Source organism: Equus asinus, chromosome 9 (assembly GCF_041296235.1).
Source record: "Equus asinus isolate D_3611 breed Donkey chromosome 9, EquAss-T2T_v2, whole genome shotgun sequence".
NCBI classification, from domain to species: domain Eukaryota; kingdom Metazoa; phylum Chordata; class Mammalia; order Perissodactyla; family Equidae; genus Equus; species Equus asinus.
Window position 1 is genome coordinate 43148526 of NC_091798.1, and position 22557 is coordinate 43171082.

General features: G+C 51.9%; 1 protein-coding gene across 1 annotated transcript in view; it reads right to left on the minus strand.

Annotated features, from left to right (window-relative positions):
* The window catches only part of TGFBI (transforming growth factor beta induced), a 31518-nt gene extending 9368 nt beyond the window's left edge, over positions 1 to 22150 (minus strand). Inside the window, exons 1-8 of the mRNA XM_014828426.3 lie at positions 21908 to 22150; positions 17148 to 17246; positions 8191 to 8255; positions 6692 to 6852; positions 6178 to 6342; positions 5773 to 5919; positions 3564 to 3705; positions 711 to 923 (exon numbers count right to left, since the gene is read on the minus strand). Of these exons, the coding sequence (XP_014683912.1) occupies positions 711 to 923; positions 3564 to 3705; positions 5773 to 5919; positions 6178 to 6342; positions 6692 to 6852; positions 8191 to 8255; positions 17148 to 17246; positions 21908 to 22041 (1126 nt within the window). The 5' untranslated portion in view covers positions 22042 to 22150. The remainder of the gene's footprint in view (positions 1 to 710; positions 924 to 3563; positions 3706 to 5772; positions 5920 to 6177; positions 6343 to 6691; positions 6853 to 8190; positions 8256 to 17147; positions 17247 to 21907) is intronic.
* Positions 22151 to 22557: the final 407 nt, after the last annotated feature.

Consider the following 22557-nt stretch of genomic DNA (forward strand, 5'->3'; position numbering starts at 1 on the left):
CACAGCAGGTTTGTGTCATCAGGGGTGCAGTGGCCCAGAAAATTTCACTGGTCGGGGAAGTGAAGTGAGGTGAGGTTCGGTAGAGGTCAGCCTCTGGCCCAGCCCCTGGTGAGGGCACTTCTACTGCTCGGGAGGAACACAGCTGTGTCTGTGTCATGGCTTCTGAAGAGCAGATAATGCCAGTGACCACACCCATACAAAGAGTTTTCTTCTGGTTTGTTTTTTTCTTGTGAAATTCCTTCACTCATGGGCAGTAGACCTCACTGGAATTCTACAATGAGGCTAGGACGCTGAATGAAATCCAAGCCAGAGTCCCTTCGGTCATTGCTCCCAGGGTCACTGACCCTGGGATGCTCAGGCACTATTGAGAAAACAAATGCTCTGAGGTCAGCAAATGGCCCTCCGTGCCCAATAAGAGCAGGCAGACCTGCTGAAAATCTCCTTAATTGAGTCGCTGCCCCTCCAGACACCTTCAGTGGCTCTCCACTGCTTCCAAGATAATGTCTGAACTCCCACGCCTGCAGCTCAAGATTCTTCACTGTCTGGCCGCAACCTGCTGGGTGCCTAGGCCTTCTCTCCTTAGAGGCTGTGAGCTGCGTGCAGGCAAGGAAGCAGCCCCAAAGACCCCTGAGTTCCCCAAGCCCTGCCACCATGGACGGCAGAGGGGGCCATGGGCCTGGCAGGACCGAAGTCCCCAAGGCCTGGCTTACCTGAGTCCGGGATGAGCAGCTCGTCGATGAAGTGGATTACACCATTGGTGGCCAGGACGTCTTTATTAGAGATGATGGGCTTCCCGTTGATGGTGAGCATGTCCCCGCTGCAGCCCACCTCCAGCGTAGTGCCCTCCAGGGTCTCCATGGACATTCCCGCGACAATGGCTTCGGCGCACATAGCTGACTTCAGAATGTGGTTTTTCAGCAGGTCTGGGGGCCGAACAGGACAGAGGTCAAGTCAGGACCTGCTCCAGGCTGAGCTCAGGGGCCAGCTTGCAGCCTGCCCACGACTATAGGGATCCTGTTCTCTCCCATGCTGACCTTCAGACGAGTCTGGGGCACCGCACGGCCCGGATCCTCCTCTCCTCCTGCCTGCTGACTTCTGAAACCAGCTGGGACTCGGTGGTCAGACGGCCCTAGTTTCAATCCCAGCTCAGCCACCTACCAGCTGTGGGGCCCTGGGCAAGTCATCTAGCCTCTCTGAGTCTCCACTTCCTTATCAGCCAAGTGGAGAGAGAAGCACAGCACTCAGCTCCCAGGGCTGCTGTGAGGATGACATGAATTCTCGGGTGCAGAGCACCCAGCCCAGAGCCTGACACAGAGTAAATGCCCAGCACGTGTCAGCAACTAGCTTCTCAGTACCTGAACTACAGGGACAGGGGAAAAACTCAAATGATTTCACCCTGGGACTTCTTATCTACTGACCTTTATGTAGAATGTGGTGGGAAAAGATGGCAATGTTAGCAAATGAGAGTTTTGAATTATTTGTACATTTTATTTGTTTTTGTTCATTTCACTCAAAGGTCTATTAGCTGCCAGGATGTGTCTTGGGGGTTGGGGATGGTGATCAGAAAGACGTGGTCTGTGTTGCCCCATTCACCTCACCCATAAATCATAAATATAGTTGTTTATTTACTTGTCCAAGTGCTGCTTTAGGGCCAAGGCAGGGGCTGGGGGCCCTGAGGAAGCTGCAAAGTACAGTCAAGGGGGACGTGCCCCCAGCCCCAGCCAGGCAGAGCAGGTTCCCGGACAGCCACTCACCAAGGTCACCAAGGCCCTTTGTCTGGTGTTCTCACCACAGATGTGAGTTTCAACTTGGCCTGATTGTGGGAACCAAAACCATGCTGTCACAGACAGGAGGAAGTGCTGAGGCCCTGCAGAGGCACCGGGCTCCTGCAGAAGTGTCGAGGGCCTTAAAAACCAGTGCTGACCCGATGCAGCCGGCGGAGAAGAGAAAGGACGGCAAGACCACTATGGGAATGAGGCTTTGGGGATTAGCTTCCCAGGGAAGGAAACTGAAGGCCAGTGTGGGGTAGGGGTGACCTGCCAGGGCTACTCGGACAGTGAGCAGGGCCAGGGCTGGAAGCCAGTCTTCAAACAAGGCACACTGGCCAGTGCCGCTTCTTGCCCGTCTGCCAACCCACTAGGAACAACAGGAGACTGTCAGGGTGGCCCTCTGCCTTCCAGCCTGCCTGCTACACCCCACACCGAGGGTCTTGCTTTGAGCAAAAGGATCACTGAGCAGGAAAAGGCAGATGTACAAAAGGGATAAATCTGGGTGTTCTTTTCCTTTCACTTTATAATGAAAAGTCCTGATATCCACAAAAATAAAAATGTGCTCTGTACAAAGCCTGCTGTAGGGAGAACCTAGGTCTAATAGGAAGCTCAGTCTGCTGAACGGCACCCAAGTCTCACCTCCTCCACAAAGCCTCCAGGACCCTTGGGCTGTGGGCGCCCCACCCTGCCTTCATCCCCATGGTGTCAGGAGTGTCTCTGCCTTCACACTCACCACATCAGATCCCAACAACCTGCTTTTAAGCCTATCATCCCAACGAGGCTTAAACCTCTTTGAAGGCAAAGGCTGTACTGTATTCACTTTTGTGGCCCCAGTTTCTGGCACAGGCCAGGCATGTAGAGGCAACACAACATCTGGACACAACAGATCCCCATCTGCGCTTTCAGAAATGTGCCCTTTGCCATCCCTGCACGGCTGCAAGGAGAACATTACATGTAGAGGGCATCTAAAGTGCATCAGGCTTCTATATAGTACATTTCAAAGGTGGATTTAAATGAATTCAAAGGAATGAAGTCATCCCTGGATTGTATTTGGGAGGAATAAATGTGGTTGGGGTACATGGGGACCTGGGGCCTACTCCCCTCTGCAGGGGACTCAGGGAGCAGCAGGCAGCAGCTCAGTGGTCCTGGTGTTGAAGGGGGCAGTGGGAGGATGGGGAAGCAGAGCCCGGTCCCCTCTTCTGATCTCCCTCCCATGCTTGGTCCTTCCCTCTCCTCCAGCGATCATCAACGCATCCCCTAACTTAGCAGCCCACTGAGGAGGTGAGGAAGGACTCAGCAAGGAAGAGTCAAGAGTTGATTATTACTGGATTTTAACTGTAATGTTGGATCACCCATGAGACTCCTGGCCAGACACAGGAAAAGTTTAAGGGTCAGAATGATGATTCCATTTCAAGGATCCAAGACTTGTCCTCCTCTTCCCACACTTCCCAGCGGCTGCCCGCCTGGCAGCCGTGCTTTGGCTTAGATCACTGGGGCCTTTAACTCCTCCTGAGTCTGGCCAGGACCTGCTTTGGACCTCTACCCTTGCCTCCCTCCTCAGTCCAACTGTGTCCCCAGACAAAGGCTGCTGCATTCCATCCTTGCCCGTCTGACCAGGGCTCTGCTCTGGCCTCTGCAGAGACATGGCTGGCTGGGAGCAATGGGACAGGAGGACAGGTAGAGTGTCTATCCTGTGAAGGATGGCAGGCAGCATGTCTGTCTGGGACGAGAGCAGGCTTTTGGCTAGGTCTGGCTGCTGCAACAAGGCAGCAGCAGGAGCCGAGGGGTGCTCACCTCTCAGGGCCTCTGGGTCCCCCAGGATCCGGTTCAGGGTCTCTGCAGGGATCTTCTCGAAGGCCTCATTTGTCGGGGCCAACAGCGTGAACTGGCCGTCCCCTTCGAGCAGGGTGTTGAGGCCCGAGGCGGCCACGGCAGCCTGTGGGGAGGGGAGGGGACACAGTGCTCCCTGAAGGCTCTGGGCGTCTGTGCAGACCACAGGCACACACAGCCTTGTCGTGCTCCCTGGAGGGCTCCAGGTTATGGAGAAGCCCAAGATGAAGAGGAGCCAAAGCAAAGCTCACCTCTACTGTGGCTGTGGGGTCCTTGCCCAGCCTGACCTCCAGCCACCGTGGCCATCCCAGTGACCTCACATGCCTTGCTCCTCCCACCACCAGGCCTTGCCTGTCGCTCCCTCTGCCCTCCCCCTTTTTTTGCTTCTTTGATTCCTATTCCTTCTTTGGACCTGGACTGAAATGTTGTTTCTCTAGGTGGTCCACTTGGCATTACCCCCCCCTAGCCCGGCCCCCAGACGAGAGAGTCCGTTACACACACATTCACAGGTGGCGCTCCTCCTCACATTACAAACAGTTACTGGTAAGGATCACTCGTGTGAGCTCCATGAGTGGAAGGATCATGTGACCATTCTCTACAGAGCTGCTGGAAGGATCTTCTAAGAGCGCAAGTGGCTCCCTACCGCTCTGAGGATGAAGATACCTGCCTCCGCCAGGTCTACAGGGCCCTGCAGGATCTGGCTGCTCCCACCTCACATTGTGGCTGCCTTGCTGTCTTCTCCTGGCCCCCTGGCCTCCCTTCTGCTATTCCCACTTCTGAGCCTTTGCTCTTGCTCCCTCTCTGCCAGCTCTGCTCTTCCCCACTGCATGTCGTATAACTGGCCATTCTCATCCTTCAGGCCTCAACTCCAAAGTTACCTCCTCTGAGAGCCCTTCCCTGACCATCCAGTCCCAACTGGCCTCCTCTGCTCACCACTTACGCCGCCCTGACTTCACACGTTCGGCACAATCTGAGGTCTGAGGCTACCTTGTTTTTTTCTTGTCCGCCTCCCCAGAAAGACTATAAGTGCTACTGAGGACAGAAGTTTGTCTGTCTTGTTCACCTCTATAGCCCTGGCACGTAGAACAATATCTGAGAAGTAGCAAGTGCTTAATAAGTATGTTACTGGAAGGAAAGCTAGGCATTAGGGAGGGCAAGGGGGAAGAAGAAAGGAAGGACTATTTGCCAAATCTAAACAGTAAGAGGATGTTTCTCAGCGGCGAATCAGCTGCTGGTAAGCGAAACACGCCACCAACTTTGTGGAAACATCATTCCCTTGCAGACCCCTGACCGTCGAGTGACCCAGAAAGCAAGCAGGGCAAGAGCTGAGAGAGCAGGGTCCCCAGACCCTCCAGAGCCACTTCCTGAAGCCATTCAGTGCCAGTCCAGCCCAGGGGTGTTTGTGTCTGTGTTGGAGATCTCCAGGGGAGGAACCACCCCACTCCCACTTGGTATCCTTTGTGGTCAGGAAGTTCTCCTTGAATCAGGGCAAAAACCCTGACGGGGCAGCCTGTGTTCACTTCCTCCAAGCAGCCGTTGCCAAGAGGAAGGCCCACTCACCACTCTAGATGTAAGACAAATGCCTGCTGGGCACGGGGGAAGGAACAATATTGTGTGGCCCCAGAGCAGTTAGAAGCCAGGCCAGAAGTCGACCCCCAGTCTACACATTAGAGGCCCCTCTGCTGGTCTGGGCTCCAAGGAAACATGGGTACGGCTGGAGCAGGGGTCCATGGTGGGGACATGTAGTCTGGAAGATCACGCAGCCTGACAGACCATTTATTCTAGTTCCCCAGGTGGGAAACACCACCTGGGAGGAAGGGCCTTCCCACCTGTGGAACCCACAGTACATGGCCAGGCAGCCAAGGGCTCAGAGGACCCTGTACTGCTGCAGACACAAACACTGAACTTCCCAGGGGAGCCCAGGAAAGGAAAGCTTTATGAAAGAGAAGACAGGCAGAGGAAATTCCCCGCAGAGGATTAGGATGTTTCCTTGTGACCAAGCAGAGTATCTGATTAGTGGATTATCCATGTTCATGGGCATTTAAAGGAACTTGCTCCATGTCCCCTAAATGACCATGAACACGGAGATATCCTCTGTTCCTCCTGCAGAAGCAGCCCCTCTTGGGAGGTGGTGTGTCCCCAGGCTGGGCCTCCTCCCAGGGCAGTCCCTCACCCGAAGGGTCTCAAAGGTGTCCTCGATCTCGATGATCTGCTGGATGTTGTTGGTGACAGTGGAGATGACCTTATCTATGAGGTGCACCACACCATTGGTCGCATGGTGGTCAGCTTTCAGTAGCCGAGCACAGTTGACAGTCACGATCTGCCCAGAGAAGAAGCAAGGATGAGTGGGGAAGACATCAGAGGCACAGTCTCGAAGCCCCAGGAGGGGACAACACAGTACAGAATGTGGGTTCCATAAGCTGTGGAACTAGAGGGCCTGAGGAGAAGCAGGGGCAGGAGGCAGAGGTTACCTATAGCTTACCCCACCTGCAGGACAGACATCCAAAACCAGCCCGCATGTGGACCAGGCGTGGGCTCAGTTGGCAGGGAGCAATGCTGTGTAACTGGGGATGCCTACCCCGTTGGGATAGTGGTGGATTTGGATGTCAGAGTTCTGGTACATGGAGGTGAGGGCCATGCCGTGTTTCAGCTCATCTGTCAGGACCCGTCTGTTCACCATGTGGTAGCGAAGGGCGTTGAGCAGCTCGATGTTGACGTTGCTCACCAGGGAGTCCAGCACTTCCTAGAAGGAAGGTCCGTGTGGCAGTTATGAGGCTCAGACCCCACATTCAAGAGATGGGTTCTTGCTACCCTGGGAAAGGTTCAGTGACCCCAGGCCTCCATTCTTCCAAGGACCCCTCCTCAGTGAGCTCTGAGGTCTGTCTATCCAGCTGGATGGATGGGGCACTGGAAGCAACCTGGTGAGGTATATTTTAGCTCAAGTTCCCAGCTTTATCTGAGGGCTTAAGGACAAGGTTTCCTGAAATAGTGGGAACTCACTACAGAGTCTCATCTTTCATGCCCACCAGCCCACCCCTCTAGGAAGTAACGCAGTTCCCAGTAAGAGTCCCCTCAGCAGAAGGAGGTCTCACAGCTGGCAAGGAAGCCCAGGCCTCATTGCTGGGGGCGAAGATGGTGAAGCTGCCCGGCCCTTCCATCTCGGGCCTCAGCTTCTCTGTGCGGTCCGTGTACAGCTGAGTGGTGGTCGATCCAACGACTCCCAGGGTCTCATAAAGGTTTGAGAGAGGCAGGGCTGCAGAGGCAGAGGACAGAGGAGGGCCAGGCCTGTGAGGTCCATCCCAACCAGACCACAGCCTCCCCTGTCTGCAGAGAGGACAGGGCATCTGCAGGAGAAGAGTGTGGGAAGGCCCAGAGACAGCCTACTGCTGGGGAGCCTGAAGCTTCTCACGCTTCTTAAAACAACTCTGTAGGTCAAATGCCTCCCTAGTTGAACTCAACTAATTGGTCATTTTTAATCATTTTAACCACAGAAGCGCAAAGCTTTTGTTCACAGACATTTAGATAATGCAGGCAGGAATGCACACCAGAAATAGATACCCTAATTACAAACTAGTCTTACAGATTTATCTAGTTGTTGAAACTGGTTCCCTAATGGCCTCTATTAGAATGAAAGAACACTACAAATCTTCAAGGTACTTTGCGTATTCATAAGTGATAAAATGTTATCTCCTAAAAGTAGGCTGAAGCTTCAGAGGGACCTCCCCTCACACAGGGAGCTTAATGTTCATTTTAAAGGGCATGAACCAAGGCTCAGAGGCTGAGCTCCCCTTCTGAGTTCATTATCCTTTTCCCATTCCCTCTTTCCTGCCTGTCCTTCCACTTAAGTCTGGAACGCCATGGCCCCAGCCCATGCCAACCACACCCCCTTCTGACCTTGGCACCAACCAGACTGCCCCCTTCTCTTTAAGTCTCAGTCTCACATTCTCAACTAATAAACTAGCAAATATTTCAAAGTTAAAAAAAAAAGAACTCCTCTGCACAGTCCCTGCTGGTGTGCAGAACTAAAGGAAAGGCTCTGATAAAATTCACAGGTGCCACATGGTCTTTAGTTGCACGTGGCCATACACAGCACCCTTTGGTGACTCTGGGTAAGCCCACCTGGCCTGCCACTCTCCTCCCTACGGAACTCCAATGGGCCAAGTTTCAACAGTATAAGGTGGGGGCAGCTTGGTGTTCGCAGCCCAGCAGCAGACCAAGCCTATCCCATCCGCTCCTTAGCAGGGCCGATCGGAAGGACTGGACGTGTTTAGAATCACTCCCAGCCAGAGACAACAAGGCCAGGAGCCTGTGCCTGGTGAGGAGAGCATGGGCAGGTCAGAAGTGGAGTCTGTTCCACCAGCTGGTCAAGCAGGTCAGCCTGAACAGGAAGTGAGTAGCGTGGGAAACTCACTATTTCCAGCTTCCATCCTCTGGCCCTCACATGGAACTTAGAGGCCAGAGAGCATGTGATGAGAGTGTTCACACAGCTTCATCCCTCAGACTCCCATTCAGACTCTGTGGCCTTTTACAGGAGTGCTCCTCTCCCTCCTCCCCTCCATCTGTGCCAACAGGCAAGGCCTGGCTTATTCACCTGCAGGACAGCCCTTCTCTCCTGGGACCTTTTCATATCCAGGACAGCACTCGTAGCTGATGACTCTGCAATGAGACACACACATGTTATGAGGCAGGGCTTCCCTCCTCCTCGCATGTCATCAGTCCTCTCTCCAGGAAAAATGGCCTCCACAGCCGAGGAAGGGAAATGAGAACATCCCACTCTCAGAGGAGATGTTTCATCAAGTCATATTTGTGCCTTTCATTGGCAAGGAGCTTGTCACACCCCCTCAGCTTTGCAGAATGTTCCCAACAGCTGCCATCACACACAGCAATGCAACAGGCAAAGGTCAGAGGACTGCGGCAGCAAATTCAATAGTGGGATTAGAAAACACTCACCAAGAATTTACCTCCAACATAATTTGTAGGGAATCCAATGGATAGCGTTCCTGAGAGGCAGCAGAGAGGAGCAGAAAGAGCCCTGGACCTCTTCTGGCTCTGAGTCTGCCACTAACTAACTGGGACCTCTCCAACCAGTCCCGTCTCCTCTCTGCATCTCAGTTTCCTCATCTGTAAAATGCACGTATGTATCATGTGATGATTGTTGGACTAAATTTCTCATGGTCTTCTAGCTCTCTGATTTAACAGCAAGAAGAGGAGCGTATAGGTGATCATCCAGTTTTTCTCAGTCTTTACAATCAAACTTCAAACTTTTAAAATTAATATAAAAACAGTTATATGGTTTCAAATGGAAAATACACAAAGGATTATATAGCAAAATGGTCCCCTTCCACCCTCATCCCTCAACCATCCCATAGTCCCCAATAACATTGCAAGGAAGTAAGAGTTCTAGAAGCCTACACCTAAGAAAGGCTTGCTTCATATCAAATCCCCAAGTGCTACCTGAGGCCACCCCTGCACCGGCAGTGTGAGCACAGCCCCTCCTCAGCAAACAGCCACGTCCTGTCCCTTCTTTCCTTACACATGGTTACGCCCTTTGGGACAAGAGAGAATTCAGACTTTAATTGCAGCAAGTTTTACTATAGAACTGCTCACCACGGGCCTCTCACAGGATGTTTAACGACATCACCAGAAGAGAAGCAGAGCCCTGCTCTCTTCATTCTTGTGCCATCCTGTTTCTTTCCAATCTTTCATCCCCATACTTATAAGGGCTACAGAGGCTGGTGGGCTCAGGACTGACCCTAACTGACCCACAATTTTATCTTCAGAAACTAAACCTATCTTCTGCAACTAATGTCAAATTTGATTGATACACGACCTCTGAAAGGCTATGTGGCATAACAGATTAGGAGACTTGGCCTGTGATCCATTAGTAACTAGCAGGGCCACCTTGAAAGTCCATTTCTCTCTCTGGGCCTCAGTTTCATGATCTATAAAATGGGATGAAGTTAAATTCAAGAATCTCTAAGGTTCCTTCAATCTCACACTCACAATTCCAGTCAATGGCATTATTTCTAGGTGACAGAGAAGCACTCTTTCAAGAAGGAGAGTGCCTGCCAGCTTCTCCAGCTAAACCTAGGGAGAGCTGCAAGCCTTGAGCCCATAGGACCAGGGGACAGCCAGGCATGGGATCCCTGGCTTTCTCTGATAAACACCAGGGCTCTGTGGCCAGGGTTGGGGAGGTGAGATTAGGTCAAGTGCCCCAAAGCTTAGCTTCTTTCCAAAAGAGCCTGGGTGACATTCCATGGAGTTGGAGAAGCACAGTTGGGAGATAGGTCATCTCCTCAAAGCCTTCCTCATCTCTGGGGTCCCCCATACACATGGGTGCTGCACACTTCATGCCTTGGAGCCCCAGCCACCTCAGCCAAAGACTCTTCTTCCAGGACGTCAGTGTCTGAGTTCCATCCTTAAAAACCATAAGTAAGCTTAACAGCTCAGGTGGCCTCACTAGGATTTCATTAAGGACAAAAGAAAACCAACCCCCGAATGTGAACTCCCTGGTTCCTGTGGCCACGTGTGTGTGGGAGAAGGAGCTGGGAGCAGGGACGGATCTAAGGAGAAAGTCTCAGCATGGAGAAGGATACTTAGGATGGAATCAGAAAGCTGCAAGGGCTCTGAGGGATGAGGCCTTTCTTAAAAGGACAGCTGGGGAGGGCCAGATCTCAGACCCTCCTGGAATTGTATCAAGTCCAATCCCTTTTCCATTGCTCTTGACAATGCTTGTGTTTGGGGAAAAGCAGTCTGATTTGGAAAGTTTGACATCGAGAGGACAGAGGTTTTCTCTCCCATGTGACCAGAACTAACCCTTGTCACCACTCACAGTGCCTCTCGGTGGGCTTTCTGTACCCATGTCCCACAGTGGTTGGATGTGGGTGGCACACTACCCCAGGCAGAGGCTCAGTCCCCCAGCAGAAGGCTTTTTCCTGGTTAACTGAGTGTGGTTCTCTGCCAGGAAGCTTTCTCCTAATCCTCTTGCCTTGCTGACCTCTCCCTCCTCTGCTCTCCTGCTGCCCACAGTCTGGCATCCCCGGCACTCTCTAGGTGTGCAGGTGTAAGCCACGCCTCTCAGCCTGAGCACGGCAGCTCTATGGGTTGAGATGCTTCCACAGCTGCCAGTTTCCCTGCTCCCAACTGTCCCAACAATACCAGCTCTTCTCAGAACTGGTATTCTGAGAAGAATGGCCCCAGAGAAGCAAGAGGGCAGCTGGAAATTGCAGACTGAAAAGACAGCCTTTGAGTCAATCTTTCTGGACTAGCACACCCTGTTCTCAGCCTAGTGTACCATTCTCCTTGGGCTCTGGTCCTGGGGAGAACACACATGCTGTGGACAGGGCTGGGGACAATCACAGAGTCCTGGGCCTGATGCCATCTCTCTAGGATGAATGCAGCAAAGGATGGAAATCATGGGCAGCCTCCATCGGTGTCTCCCCAGTTCCTTGGCTTCCCTGTGCAGAAAGGACCAATCTGTTGGTATCTGAATTGAATCTCATCAGCAAAAGCTGTTCTGATTAAAAGCTCCTGGCTTCTCCTTGGCCTGACATAGTCCAAGGAGTGAAGAGCTCAGGTCAGAGAAAGCATCTCCTTTAGGGCAATGAGACACTAATTGTTTTGTTCCAGCTTCCCTGGTCAGAAGAACAATTTGAGGAAGAAAGTAAAGGAAAGTGCCCAATTTAGAAGGGCCTTTGGGGAGGGGAGGGGGCAAAAAGATAGTGTCAATCCAAGGTCTAAGAACTGAGATGTTTGGGAAGCTCTCCTCCATTCATCTCCAATATTCTTACTCATAATTGGATAAAGAGAGAAGTCTTGGTATTCCTCTCCCCAAAGTAATTTTCCAAGAAGTCAATACAGTAAGTTAAAACAGTCACTCTCCCAAGTGTGCTCCACAGCCTTGGCTTGCTCTTGTGGCTGTAAATACCTAGGGATTAACTAGACTCTGGAAGTAGGTGGAGCAAGGAATGGAGCCTGAGAGCCAGTTTCCCATGACAGAAGGGAAACCGTTCAGTGTGTCATGCTTTCCAAGCAATTGCAGAGCAAACACAGACCCATTTCGTCTAGACATTCGACATGCCCCCCAGACTGCCTGCCTGGAGTGGCTCATTTTCTGTATTCCTGGCCTTGAAAACTCAGTGGAGGTTTCTCGAGTGTCCCAGTAGAAAAATCAAAATCTTGAGCCCCCCGGTGAAAAAGGGTTTGCTTTAACCTACTGCGCACCACCAAAGACCTCACCACTACCCTATTCACCAGGGTCCAGCTTGGTTAGTGAGGAAGATAGGGCCTTTAGAAAGTGTACTTAGGTTTTTTGTGACAATCTATGTGGGGGTGTGAGGGCATTTTGGGGGCTCCTGGATGCTGACTCTCTCTTCCGTTCCCATGCCCTTCGTCTGTCTAGGGGTGTTGGGGAGTCCCCTTGCAGCAGAGGATCAGAGTGACCACCAGACTAGGGGTGAGCAACCAGAGGAAGGTTGGGTCAGTGACTCTGGGCCCCTGCTGACCCTGAAGAGGCCATGTCTCTGGGACGATGGTCACAGGTTTTGGAGCCCTAGAGAGAGATCTGGGGCAGTTCACCCTGGCCCTGCAGGGCTGCTTACTTATGAGTCGCTGACATTAGCTGCTAGGCTTGATTTTCCCTGGAGCAGCATAGTAGAGAGCTAGACCTCACCTACTCACCAGCACATGACTTTGAGCAGGTTGCTTAGGCTTTCTGAGCCTCAGTCTCCCCATCTGTCAGTGGGCTAATAATCATGTTGATCTTGTAGGGTGACTGTGAGAATTGAATGAACGTACAAATGAGAAGCACTTAAAAAATTCTGGATATTTACTAAGCACTCAGTTGTTGAGCTTCTCAAAAAACTCCAGGTATAAACTTTAAAATTGAAATTAAGCTAATAACTTCATTGAAAGCAATGTCTTGCACAAGACCACTGATCAAATCACATTGTAATAAATAAATTCCCTATAACACATTGCTATAACTCAATACATAGGGCCTGTATTAGTTTCTCATTATTGCTGTAACAAATTACCACAAATTTAATAGCTTAAAACAAAACAAATTTATTATCTTATCATTCTAGGTGTTAGAGTCAGAAGTTGGCCTTATGAGGCTAAAATCAAAGGCTACATTCCTTACAGAGGTTCAAGGGGAGAATCCATTCCTTGTCTTTTCCATATTCTAGAGGTTGACTGCATTTCTTGGCTTGTGGCTACATCACTCCACCTTCAGTTTTCATTGTCACATCTCCTTCTCTGACTCTGACCCTGCTGCCTCTCTCTTATAAGGACCCTTACGATTACACTGGACTCACCAGATAATCCAGGATAACCTCCTGTCTCAATATCTGCAGTCTCTTTTCCCGTGTAAGGCAAATGTTCACAGGTTCAAAGATTAGCATGTGGACATCTTTATAGGGTTATTACTCCACCTACCACAGGGCCTTACCCCAGATGGTATGGTGCACGGACTCATGTAAATACTCAACAGAATAAAATTCCATGTCAGCTAAGCTGCCTCTTAGGAGTTTACAGAATGTGATAAAACCTTCAAAAAGCCTGCCCGACAGACATGTTTGATGAACCACTTGTGTATGGTGTATGTCAAAACTCAGTTATTTCAGAGCAGATTATCCACAGAGTCCCAGCTGGCTGCATAAAGAATATGAGACAGGGAAGAAGGTACAGGAGTGGGTCTGGGACACCCTGACTTCCCTAGATACCTTCTCACCAGCCTCTACTGTTTCCTCTTAGGATCAAGGTTGTAGGATACAAGAAAGGGAGGAAAAGGAAGGCTCTTCCTCAGGTTCACTGCAGATGTCCCCGGGTGCCCTGTCCAGAAAGAGAGTTCCTGGAAACAGCTCTGCCAGCTAATGGAAAAGCCAACCATACACCAGCTGACCAGCTGGCTTCGGTAGAAGTTAAATCTCTAAGCTTTAACGCAGTGCTGAAGTAGTATTAACATTTCAGCCCTTGGGTAAAGCAATGCTTGCTACTAGGGAAAGAGGAGTGTTCTGCCAGCTCATCCTGGCTCCAGAGAATGGCTGCTGCACTTGTGAAATGTGCTGCTCATGAACCAACTTCAAGACTTGGAACGGAGAGCTGCCACCCCTACCTGCTAGCTCCCACGCTGGCCCTCCCTGAGCCACGCTTATGATGTCTGAACTCCTGCTAGGACTATTACAACCCCATGATGTCAACTCCGACTTGGCTGTTAAATAGGACTCCCTCTCACTGGGGCTCGCACAAAGGAGGCTTGTCGAGAGGCAGCGAGGCTTCCTGACCACGATTTCCTGCACCATCGCTCAAGCGGTTGCACTTAAAAATTTTATGGTTACTGATCAGACGGGGGCCTGAAATCACAGAATGGGATGCTGTCTCCCTCATAACCCTCTTCGCTTGATTAGCGACTGTATTGCTCTGGTGCTCTTTAGGGTCTGAAATAAAAGCTAATGTGAATTTCCCAGAAATAAAATTCACTTAGGTCACTAAATAGGGGCCCACTGGTAACTACTTCCTGTAATAAAATCCACATGTTCGGCTTGACAAATAGCATCAAAGACTCAGGAAATGCAGAAAAGCTACTGTTTGAAGACAATGTAGTGTTTTCTGATCTGGGTGCTGAGTGAGGCCAGTCCCCTCCCTTCTTCCCTCCATGGAGGTGGAGTTCGGGGCCTCATAGCAGCAGACAAGTGGCTCCAGGCTCCTGAGTCTCTGTATGACCTGACACTGCAAAGTCTTCACTCCCTGGCCCTGTGCTTGGTGCCACTTGTCTGCTTTCAGGTTCAAATTCTCCTTCCAAGTCTTGGGCCCCTTGGAGACCTGTGCCCGTTTCCCGTGACACCTTGCTGCCTTTCATCCCAACACTCACTTCTGCTCCAGCATCTTCCCTGGAGTCTTGCTGAGAAAATTCGCACTGCCCAAGGTGGCCCCATGCTGAGATGGTCCTCTTTACTCCAACCACCACCATGTTCCCCATTTCCTAGTCGGTCCTCACTCAAATAAATACACCTAGGGATCCATTTTCACCAAGATGATGTCAACTCCGGCCAGCACAGCCCTCTCTCCCTCGTCTCCTAATCACCCATGGCACTGAATCCTGGGGTCAGGTGGCAGCTTTCTTATGAGTCTGGGTCCCGGCTACACAACTGAACAAGGCTGTGCTTTCTCGGCTCTCTTGGGGACGTCGGAGATGAGTTCAGCTGCTTCCCCTTTCCCTCCCTGAGTTCTCTGGACCTCTTCCCAGTCAGCTCCACCTTCACGACACTGCATGTGATGTTCCAGGAAGGGACCCCTCTTGTCCTGGATCATAAAGTTTTATATCAACTCATGTTTTCCTATCCTTATTTCCTCTTTTTGAAGCTGCCCAAAGCAACAGCCGCACTGAAGAGTTGAACATGCATATCATCGCCTTCTGGTTTGTAAGACCAGGTCAACGGCTAGGAGTGGGCACTTGGCTCTGCTTGACTCTACTCTCCACCTTGCTTTCCCCACCCGCAGCTCCCATGTATTCCTTTTCTAGTACCTTGGCTCCCCATGTGCCCACCGGCGTGAGGGTGCTGCACCACCTCATCACCACACTCTCAGAGCCAAATCTGCCCAGAAGGAAGATGGGGTCATCAGGAACACAACGCACAGCTGCGCCGCCTTGCCTTGTCCAGGCACAGAGACAGGGATGGTGCAGGTACCAAGGGCCAACAAGCCAAGATGACCCATCATCCACAGCAGTGTCAGCCTGGGCACTGCCAGGGATCTTACTAAGCTACTGTTAACTAGGCAGGCAAATGCTTCCTTACAGGGCCACCCAAAATACCACGGCCAATGTCACTCTGTTGCCAGCTTGACCTCACAAGCAGGTCCCATTTTTAGAGAAACTGGAACTAACAAAAAGGTGGAGCTCTTTGAAACCTAGGGCTCCGAGATGTGGAAGAGCTGTCTTCTTGGTACCGGCGCTGTGGTCTCCTTCTAAGAAGCAATTATGTGGGGCCTGGTTGTGTATTTAATGAAGTAATTAATTAGCTGTTTATATGAGTAGATAATACACACACAGGAAAAATCAAAGAGTACTAAAAGTTTTTTTTTTTTTTAAGTGAGCACCATGGAAGGACGCGTGGTACAGAATTTGCATAATCTCCTTTTGCCCATAGCAAGAATTATCACTGGGCATTTGTTCACAGAACCCAGAGGGTATGTCCTCCTAGTTCACTCAGCCTTAGCTCTGAGACTGGGCTTGGTCAAGTGGGAAGCCAACTGTCAGGGACCTGGCCTCAATAGGCTCCCAGGGAGCTGGGGGTCTCTCTTGCTCTGCCATGATCCCTAATTTCCCAGATTCATACCAGGATTGATAATTGCCTATCACAATCGGGGTTCCAAGCTGGGATACTTATTTCCATGTACATTTTAAGGAAAGAGCATTTTCCCTTCCTTCAGCTGGTTATGAAGGTGGAGGGGATGTCTGCTCAAAAGCAATGTTACAGCTGTACGTTTAAGAATCTCTAACATGAGAAAGGGTTCAAGATAGTGGCCTGGAGTCTCTTAATCCTCCTTTTATGCAAAGAAGAGGAAGGGGAGGCCCTCACAAGTGGCTCAGGAGGTTTTGCGTAGCACATCTTCCTGTCTGTAGGAGACAGCCAGCTTTGAGATTTGTTGATGACTGGTGTCAAAACAGATTAGGTTTCCCCGGAATTCTGTTCGAACATGCCCGCCACCCTGTTAACACCAGGCAATGGGGCAGTTAGGGTGAATGCCGCCTTCCTCCATGCGGATAAAGGCACCAACAAGCCCTACTGTAACTACACTGGTCCACACCCCACTGGCATCACACTTCTGTTTGCATGGCCTAGATTTGCAAATAATAGCCGGTAGCATTCATGAAGCACTTAAGCTGTGCCAGGCGCCATATTCAGCCTCCCATGTGCATTATTTCAGTCAATCCTCCTGACAACCCCAAAAGGTAGTCCTATTGTTATTTTACAGACTAGGTCTCTGAGAGTTCCAAAGGTGAAGCGACTTACTCAGGTAAGTGGCAGAGCCAGCAGCTGAATCAGGAAGTCTGAGCCTATGTTCTTAATTCACTGTGCTGTCTCATCATGTGCCTATTTATAGGCATTCTAAGTCGTTTGGGGATGTGTGCTTAGGATCGCAGAGCAGGGGTGGTGTTATTTAGTATAAGTTTACCAACGGGCTTTCTTTCTTAGAGTCACAGGCTGGTGGCCGGTGGCTTCTCCAGTAAATATTTGTATCATTTAGTGAGGATTAAGATGCACACACAAACACACACCATGTTTCATGCTTCTTGTAATCCCAAATCAGCCCTGAAAAATATATCAAAGTCTTGTCAGGAGCCTTAAAAATGCAAAACAAAATTGGCCGGCTTATTAAAAGCCACTCCCAAGCACACAGTGCCCTGACACGTCTGCATCTGCATGGCTCCTTAGACAGCCTGACCTCTCCAAAGGCTGACCCAGGCCTGGGGCACTGCAGCCGGCGTACAGGCGGCACGGCCTCCTTGGTGGCTGGCGGTCTTAGATGGCTGCAGATACTCACGTTGATTTGCCGCAGATCTTCCTCTGGTACCACTGCTTGCAGTTGGTGAAGTACTTCTTGTTGGTGCCGATGAGCTTCTGCACAGCGCACACGTTGGGGCTGAAAATAAAGGCAGCAGCTTAAGCAAGATGGTCAGCATGTTCACCCACCTCCATGTCCTTCCCACCATGTGGGCCTTCCTGGGTCCCTAGAACTTTCTAGCTATGGAGAAGCCACAGTCATTTCAGTCTTGGTAACAGGAGGTGGCTCAGGGTAGACTTTGGTCCTCCTGGCCTGGATTTCCATCCACAGCCCTCCCGGAAGTTTTCTCCCAAACTAAATGTTATCAAAGTATATCTCACACATTGACATAACTTCTTGTAAGTATCCTTCTTTGACACGGACATTTGGTAAGTGTAAATAAAAGCATCTTAAATATTTTAGATTGTATGTTACAGATTGAGAAAACTAGCTAAGTAAAAGTGGTGTTTTTGCTAAGCAAAGCAGCTCTGAGAGGAACCCCCAGGCTATCTCTGCACCCCCACCCCACACTGAGCTCTAACCCAGCTCCCAGTGCCCATCACTGGTCCTGTTGTCATGGGGGCTGAGGTCTGGGCCCAGCACCTTCCAGGCAGCTCCACTCACAGACATACTCCGCGTCCCTAGGCCAGCTGCCTGGCTCCCCAACACAAAATGGCAGCTGCTTGGCGGGAGATGCTCTCCCACTGGACTCTCAGTCATTCATTACTTAGACTCCAGCTGAGTCCCATTCTCCAGAAAGCCTTCTTCCACTGTCCCAGGTAACACGTTCTGTCCATCCTCTGACCTGGGACGCGGCCCTTGTTTACACTGGGTACCAACAGAATCCAAAACTGATCATGGTGTGTATGTCTCCTCTCTTCCACTACCTTCCAAAGAACATTGAAGGCAGGTGCTCTGCCTTGTTCTTTCTTTTATATTCTAGGTGGGGCCGAGCACTGCGTCCCGGTGAAGAAGGAGCCTGGACCAAACTTGTTGAACAGAATCCTTCCAGGACCGCCCAGCTCTGCAGAGTCCTCAGGAGCTCTGCGGAAAAGCTGAGTGCAAACCTCCCTGGGGTCTGCCGAGCACTGTGGGGTTTTGTTTTTGCGTATTTTATTCAGTGTACCAAGTCCTGACCCAAATCGTGCTCAGGCCACGCGGTGGCAGGACCTTCATTAGGAGCCCCTGGGGAAAGGAGGCAGCTGTGGCTGTGTGGTGACAATTGGGAGGGGGTCTTCCTGAGCTGGAGGTAGGCAGTTCATCCACTGAATCACAAGTCAGAGGAAAGAGAAGCAAAGAGACTGAGGGCTTTCACAAAACCTTTGCACCCAGAGAACTTCAGGTATCATTTTTATATATCAGTTCCTCTGTTACTTTAGAACTGTAACCAATAGCCATCATTTGATGTGCACAGTATTTTTCAGAAGATACTGATACTGCAGTGAGAGCTACAGCTGCCATCCCCATCCTATCAGCTGCAGAAACTTGGTCACTTCTGAAATACTCAGTCAGGTTATTGGGTAGGAGGGTGCAGTGACTCTTTACATCTCTGCCCTGTCTCTTCTACTGCATGGATGTCACCTCCTGTCCAGTTTGTGGTGCAGTAGGCAAAGGTGAGCGAGCAAAGGAGGCACAGTAAATCTTAGTGGGTCGATGTAAGAACCTGAGGGCAAGAGAAGGGTGGAGAGGAGATGACAGACCAACAGGGAGGAGAGCCCCACGTGCCCTTAGTTCTGGCTGGCCCTGGCCAGATGCCCACAGCCTCCAGAGGATTCTAACAGAAGCCACCTTGCCTCTCTCTTTGCTGCCTGGGATTCACAGCTTGCAGCAGTCCTCACAGTCCCCACATAACCCCTGGAGCATCCCCGCTGGCCACACACCAGCCCTAGATGCTATTCCTCACTGCGCAATCTCAGAAGTTCTTCTATCTGACCAAGCAGGAAACAATTACTGTCGATGAATTCCCTGCAACTTTCCGTAGGCGTCTGGCGGGTCGTCAGTGAGTCTCTTGTGGATGTGGTTCCAACATTCCTCTGCGGAGTGAGTTTCCACTGCTGCTGCCCTTTGAGACAGGAGCGGGGGCTGGGGTCACTGTGCCCCACTCCCTCTCACATCCATTGGGGTCGGAGGAGGGGAGAGGTGAGCTGTGTATATAGGAAATTTAGGCTGAAGTTTAATTGAAATGAGCAAGCCATTTCTAGGCATTTGGCCTCAAGCACAACAGCTCTGCTGTTCGACTTGGACTTGAAAATCAAGTGCTTCAGGAAATTCAGTCCAGTTTTGGTTGATGATATTCAAAAGTATGACTGCCTTTTTACTTCTCTCTCGGTATGATTTCTTTCCCTCCCTATAGGAAAACTATAGGAACTCCCTATAGATAGAGCCGGGAGTCAAGAGACCACAGCAGTCACTACTCTCCCAACAGCTTTCTGTGTTTGGACTAAGTCACGCCATCTCACTAAGCTGCAGTTACTCCATCTGTAAAATGGGAATACGAACAATAGATCTCATTGTGTTGCAGTGAAGACGAAAGCAAAGTGGTGACGGGTGACAAAGTGCCGCGCACAAGCAAGGCACACGCACTACTTCTGCCTTCATATCTTGGGGCACACTACATTTCCCTAAAATAGCAGAGACATTTCCCTTCCCTTTTCACCAGTTCTCACTTTGAATGAAGGGTTGGAGCTTGAACAAGGTTATCCATTTTGCACAGGGTGCCACACCCATGTGCAAGGCCAGGCGGCCCTGTGATATTTTCAGGGACGGTTAGATCAGAGTAAATGCAAGCGTTTCGTCACAGTGCATCTGCCTGTGCATCTAGACTTTCCTGGGGGGGGGGTGCCCATATGACTTAGCTCCCTCTGCCCCTCACAGATCACTACAGGCCTTTCCAACTGCACAGCAAGAAGCTAATCAAGAGGATTAGCCAGCAGGGGTATGGGGGTTGGGGTGGAGTGGAAGTTGATCTCCTATCTGAAAGTCATAATGAAGAGCATTTGCATTAAAAAAAAGCGCCCTATTTTCTGACTGGTCAGTGTCTCCTCCGGGCTCTGATGGGAAGGAGGCTTTCTTTAGAGATGGTCTGGGCGGAACAGAGTAAACCCCTTTGGGGAAGCTTCACTGTGGTGTGCACAGAGACATCATTCCGGGTCGCAGTGCTGCAGGGCATGCTATAGGGGTCTTCTCCTGACTTAGTGGTTAAGATACAGAGGGGTCAGAAACCTCCCAGGCAGATTGTGGCACCTGAACACAACAAGCTCCACTGGCAAGAAAGGCAGAGGGACAAAGGTGAGCTGGGCAGAGACAATGAAAATGCCAGTTGCTCACATTTAGACTTTCATGTCTCATATCCCCCTCGTCTTTCCGACCTGCCCCCTCACCCTTTAATACACAAAGCCTACGTCAAAGGGGACTCTCCCACTTCCCTAAAGACCCCAGGACATCCCCCCTACTCTCCTCTTTCCAGGAGGGTGTTGAGGCTGCGGCAGGGTCCTGCTTGATTTCAATTCTGCAGAGCGGCCGACTCACTCCCAGCAGGCCCCCACCCCACAACTGTGGGCACCGGAAAGGCCAAGTGAGCCCATAAAGCCACACGCAGAGAGGACAAAGATAAGTACTGCCTGTGAGGGGCAGCCTGCCCCCACCCCCAGAGCACTCCTAGGGGTGGAGCCAAGACTTTGTAAAGTCCTTCGAAGTCAACTCTACTCACCCCTGACCATGAGTTTTGATCTGAGTGCAGACCTGTCCAGTCATGGGGTGGTCTGGGTTCTACCAGGATGCAAATGCCAGAGCAATGGCAATGGGGTCCCCCTGACACCCATGGCATTTGGGCTGCTACATGACTAACCACATATAGTCTGACCTGGCTGTGAAAAAGGACTTGGTGTGACCAGCTGGGCTGGAAGCTGCCGCCAAGCCTGGGTATGTGCACGGCAAGCTGGTCTTGTCTGGGAGGGAGCAATATTGCCCACACTGGCCTGGGTTTGGGTGAAGGCCTTTACCAGCTCAGACCCTCTGCCTGGGCTTGCCTCCTAAAGCCAACACATCTTCAGTATCTCAAAGGAATATATGCAACGACAATGTCCCAAATTTACAAACCCAGGTATTGTTCTAAAGAGATTCCAATCCCGGCTCTACTGCATACTGCAGGACTGTGGGAAAGTAGTGTGTCCTCTCTGGACTCAGTTTCCCCATCTGTACAGTGTATGTGAAGCCCATGGAATTCTGCTCATCCTCTGGCAGGGGAGATCCCACGTTGCCTTAACTGCCCTTGCTGTGCCTGGAGAGCACTACCTGGTGCCAGGTGTTGGGTGCAGGGCCTGGCCAGGTGGACAGGAGCCTGGGGACCTTGGAAGCTGCCAGTCTTACAGGTCTTCAGGCACTGGACAAGGACCTGGCAGGACTGGACTCTCTGCACTGCTGGGTGGGCTTGCTCTCGGCCCTGCCACCTTCCCACGGTGCTTCTGGGCAGAGCTTCCAACTACCCCTTCCTCCCAACTGCTGGGAGAAGCTAAAACCCCGGCCGGGTCAGGTCGTCTCAAGCTCTTGACCTGAGTCCGGTGGCTGGTCGGCTCTCCCACCCCTTTCCTCGACAAAGCGTCCTCGGCTGGCTTTCCCTCCGTCGCCCCCACCTTCCTCCTCCACCTCGTGCAGGGCTGGTCCCTCTGAGCCCCCAACACTGCCTGCTTTTCGTTCGGGCTTTGTCCCCTGCGCCCCTAGCCCGTCCCTCCGCCACCCTCGGCGGGGGCGGCCCGGCTTACCCATGCTGCCGGCCCCGGAGCCGGCTGTGCTGCAGCACCAGCTGGTAGGGCGACCTGGCGGGGCCCGCCAGGCTGGCGGCGGGGCCCAGGGCCAGCGCCAGGGCGAGGGGCAGCAGCCGCACGAGGAGCGCCATGGGGCGATGGGCGGGCGGGCGGCGAGGAAGTGAGAGCGCCGCGGCCGCAGGCAGGTTAAGTAAGCGGCCGGCGGGAGGGAGCGGCCGCGAGGGGCGGGGAAGCCGCGGGCGGGCGGAGGGCGGGCTGCCCCGGCGCCCCGGCGCCCCCGCCTCCCAGCCCGGCGGCCCGCGGCGCCCCGCTCGCTCTCCTCACCGCCCAGCCCGCCCCTCCGGGCGGCCCTCCCTCCCCTCGCCAACAGGCTCCCTGGCTGGAAGGACCCCAGGTAACTCCGGGAGGGAGAGGCTAGAAGTAAAGGGCGGCCGTGCCTAGGCTTTCCGCACACTGCACTCTCTCCTGGAGCCCTCGGCGCGCTGAGCCCAAAGATCCCTCACTGCTCTTGAGGCTACAAACACCTTGGAAGTGGGGAGGGGGACAATGCTGATCCCCATAATACGAGCCCCATCGGCCTTGCCTCTGCATTCCAGGAGCACCCCTCTCCTCCCCAGGCTTGCTCTTTGAAAGATGGATAAGGAGTA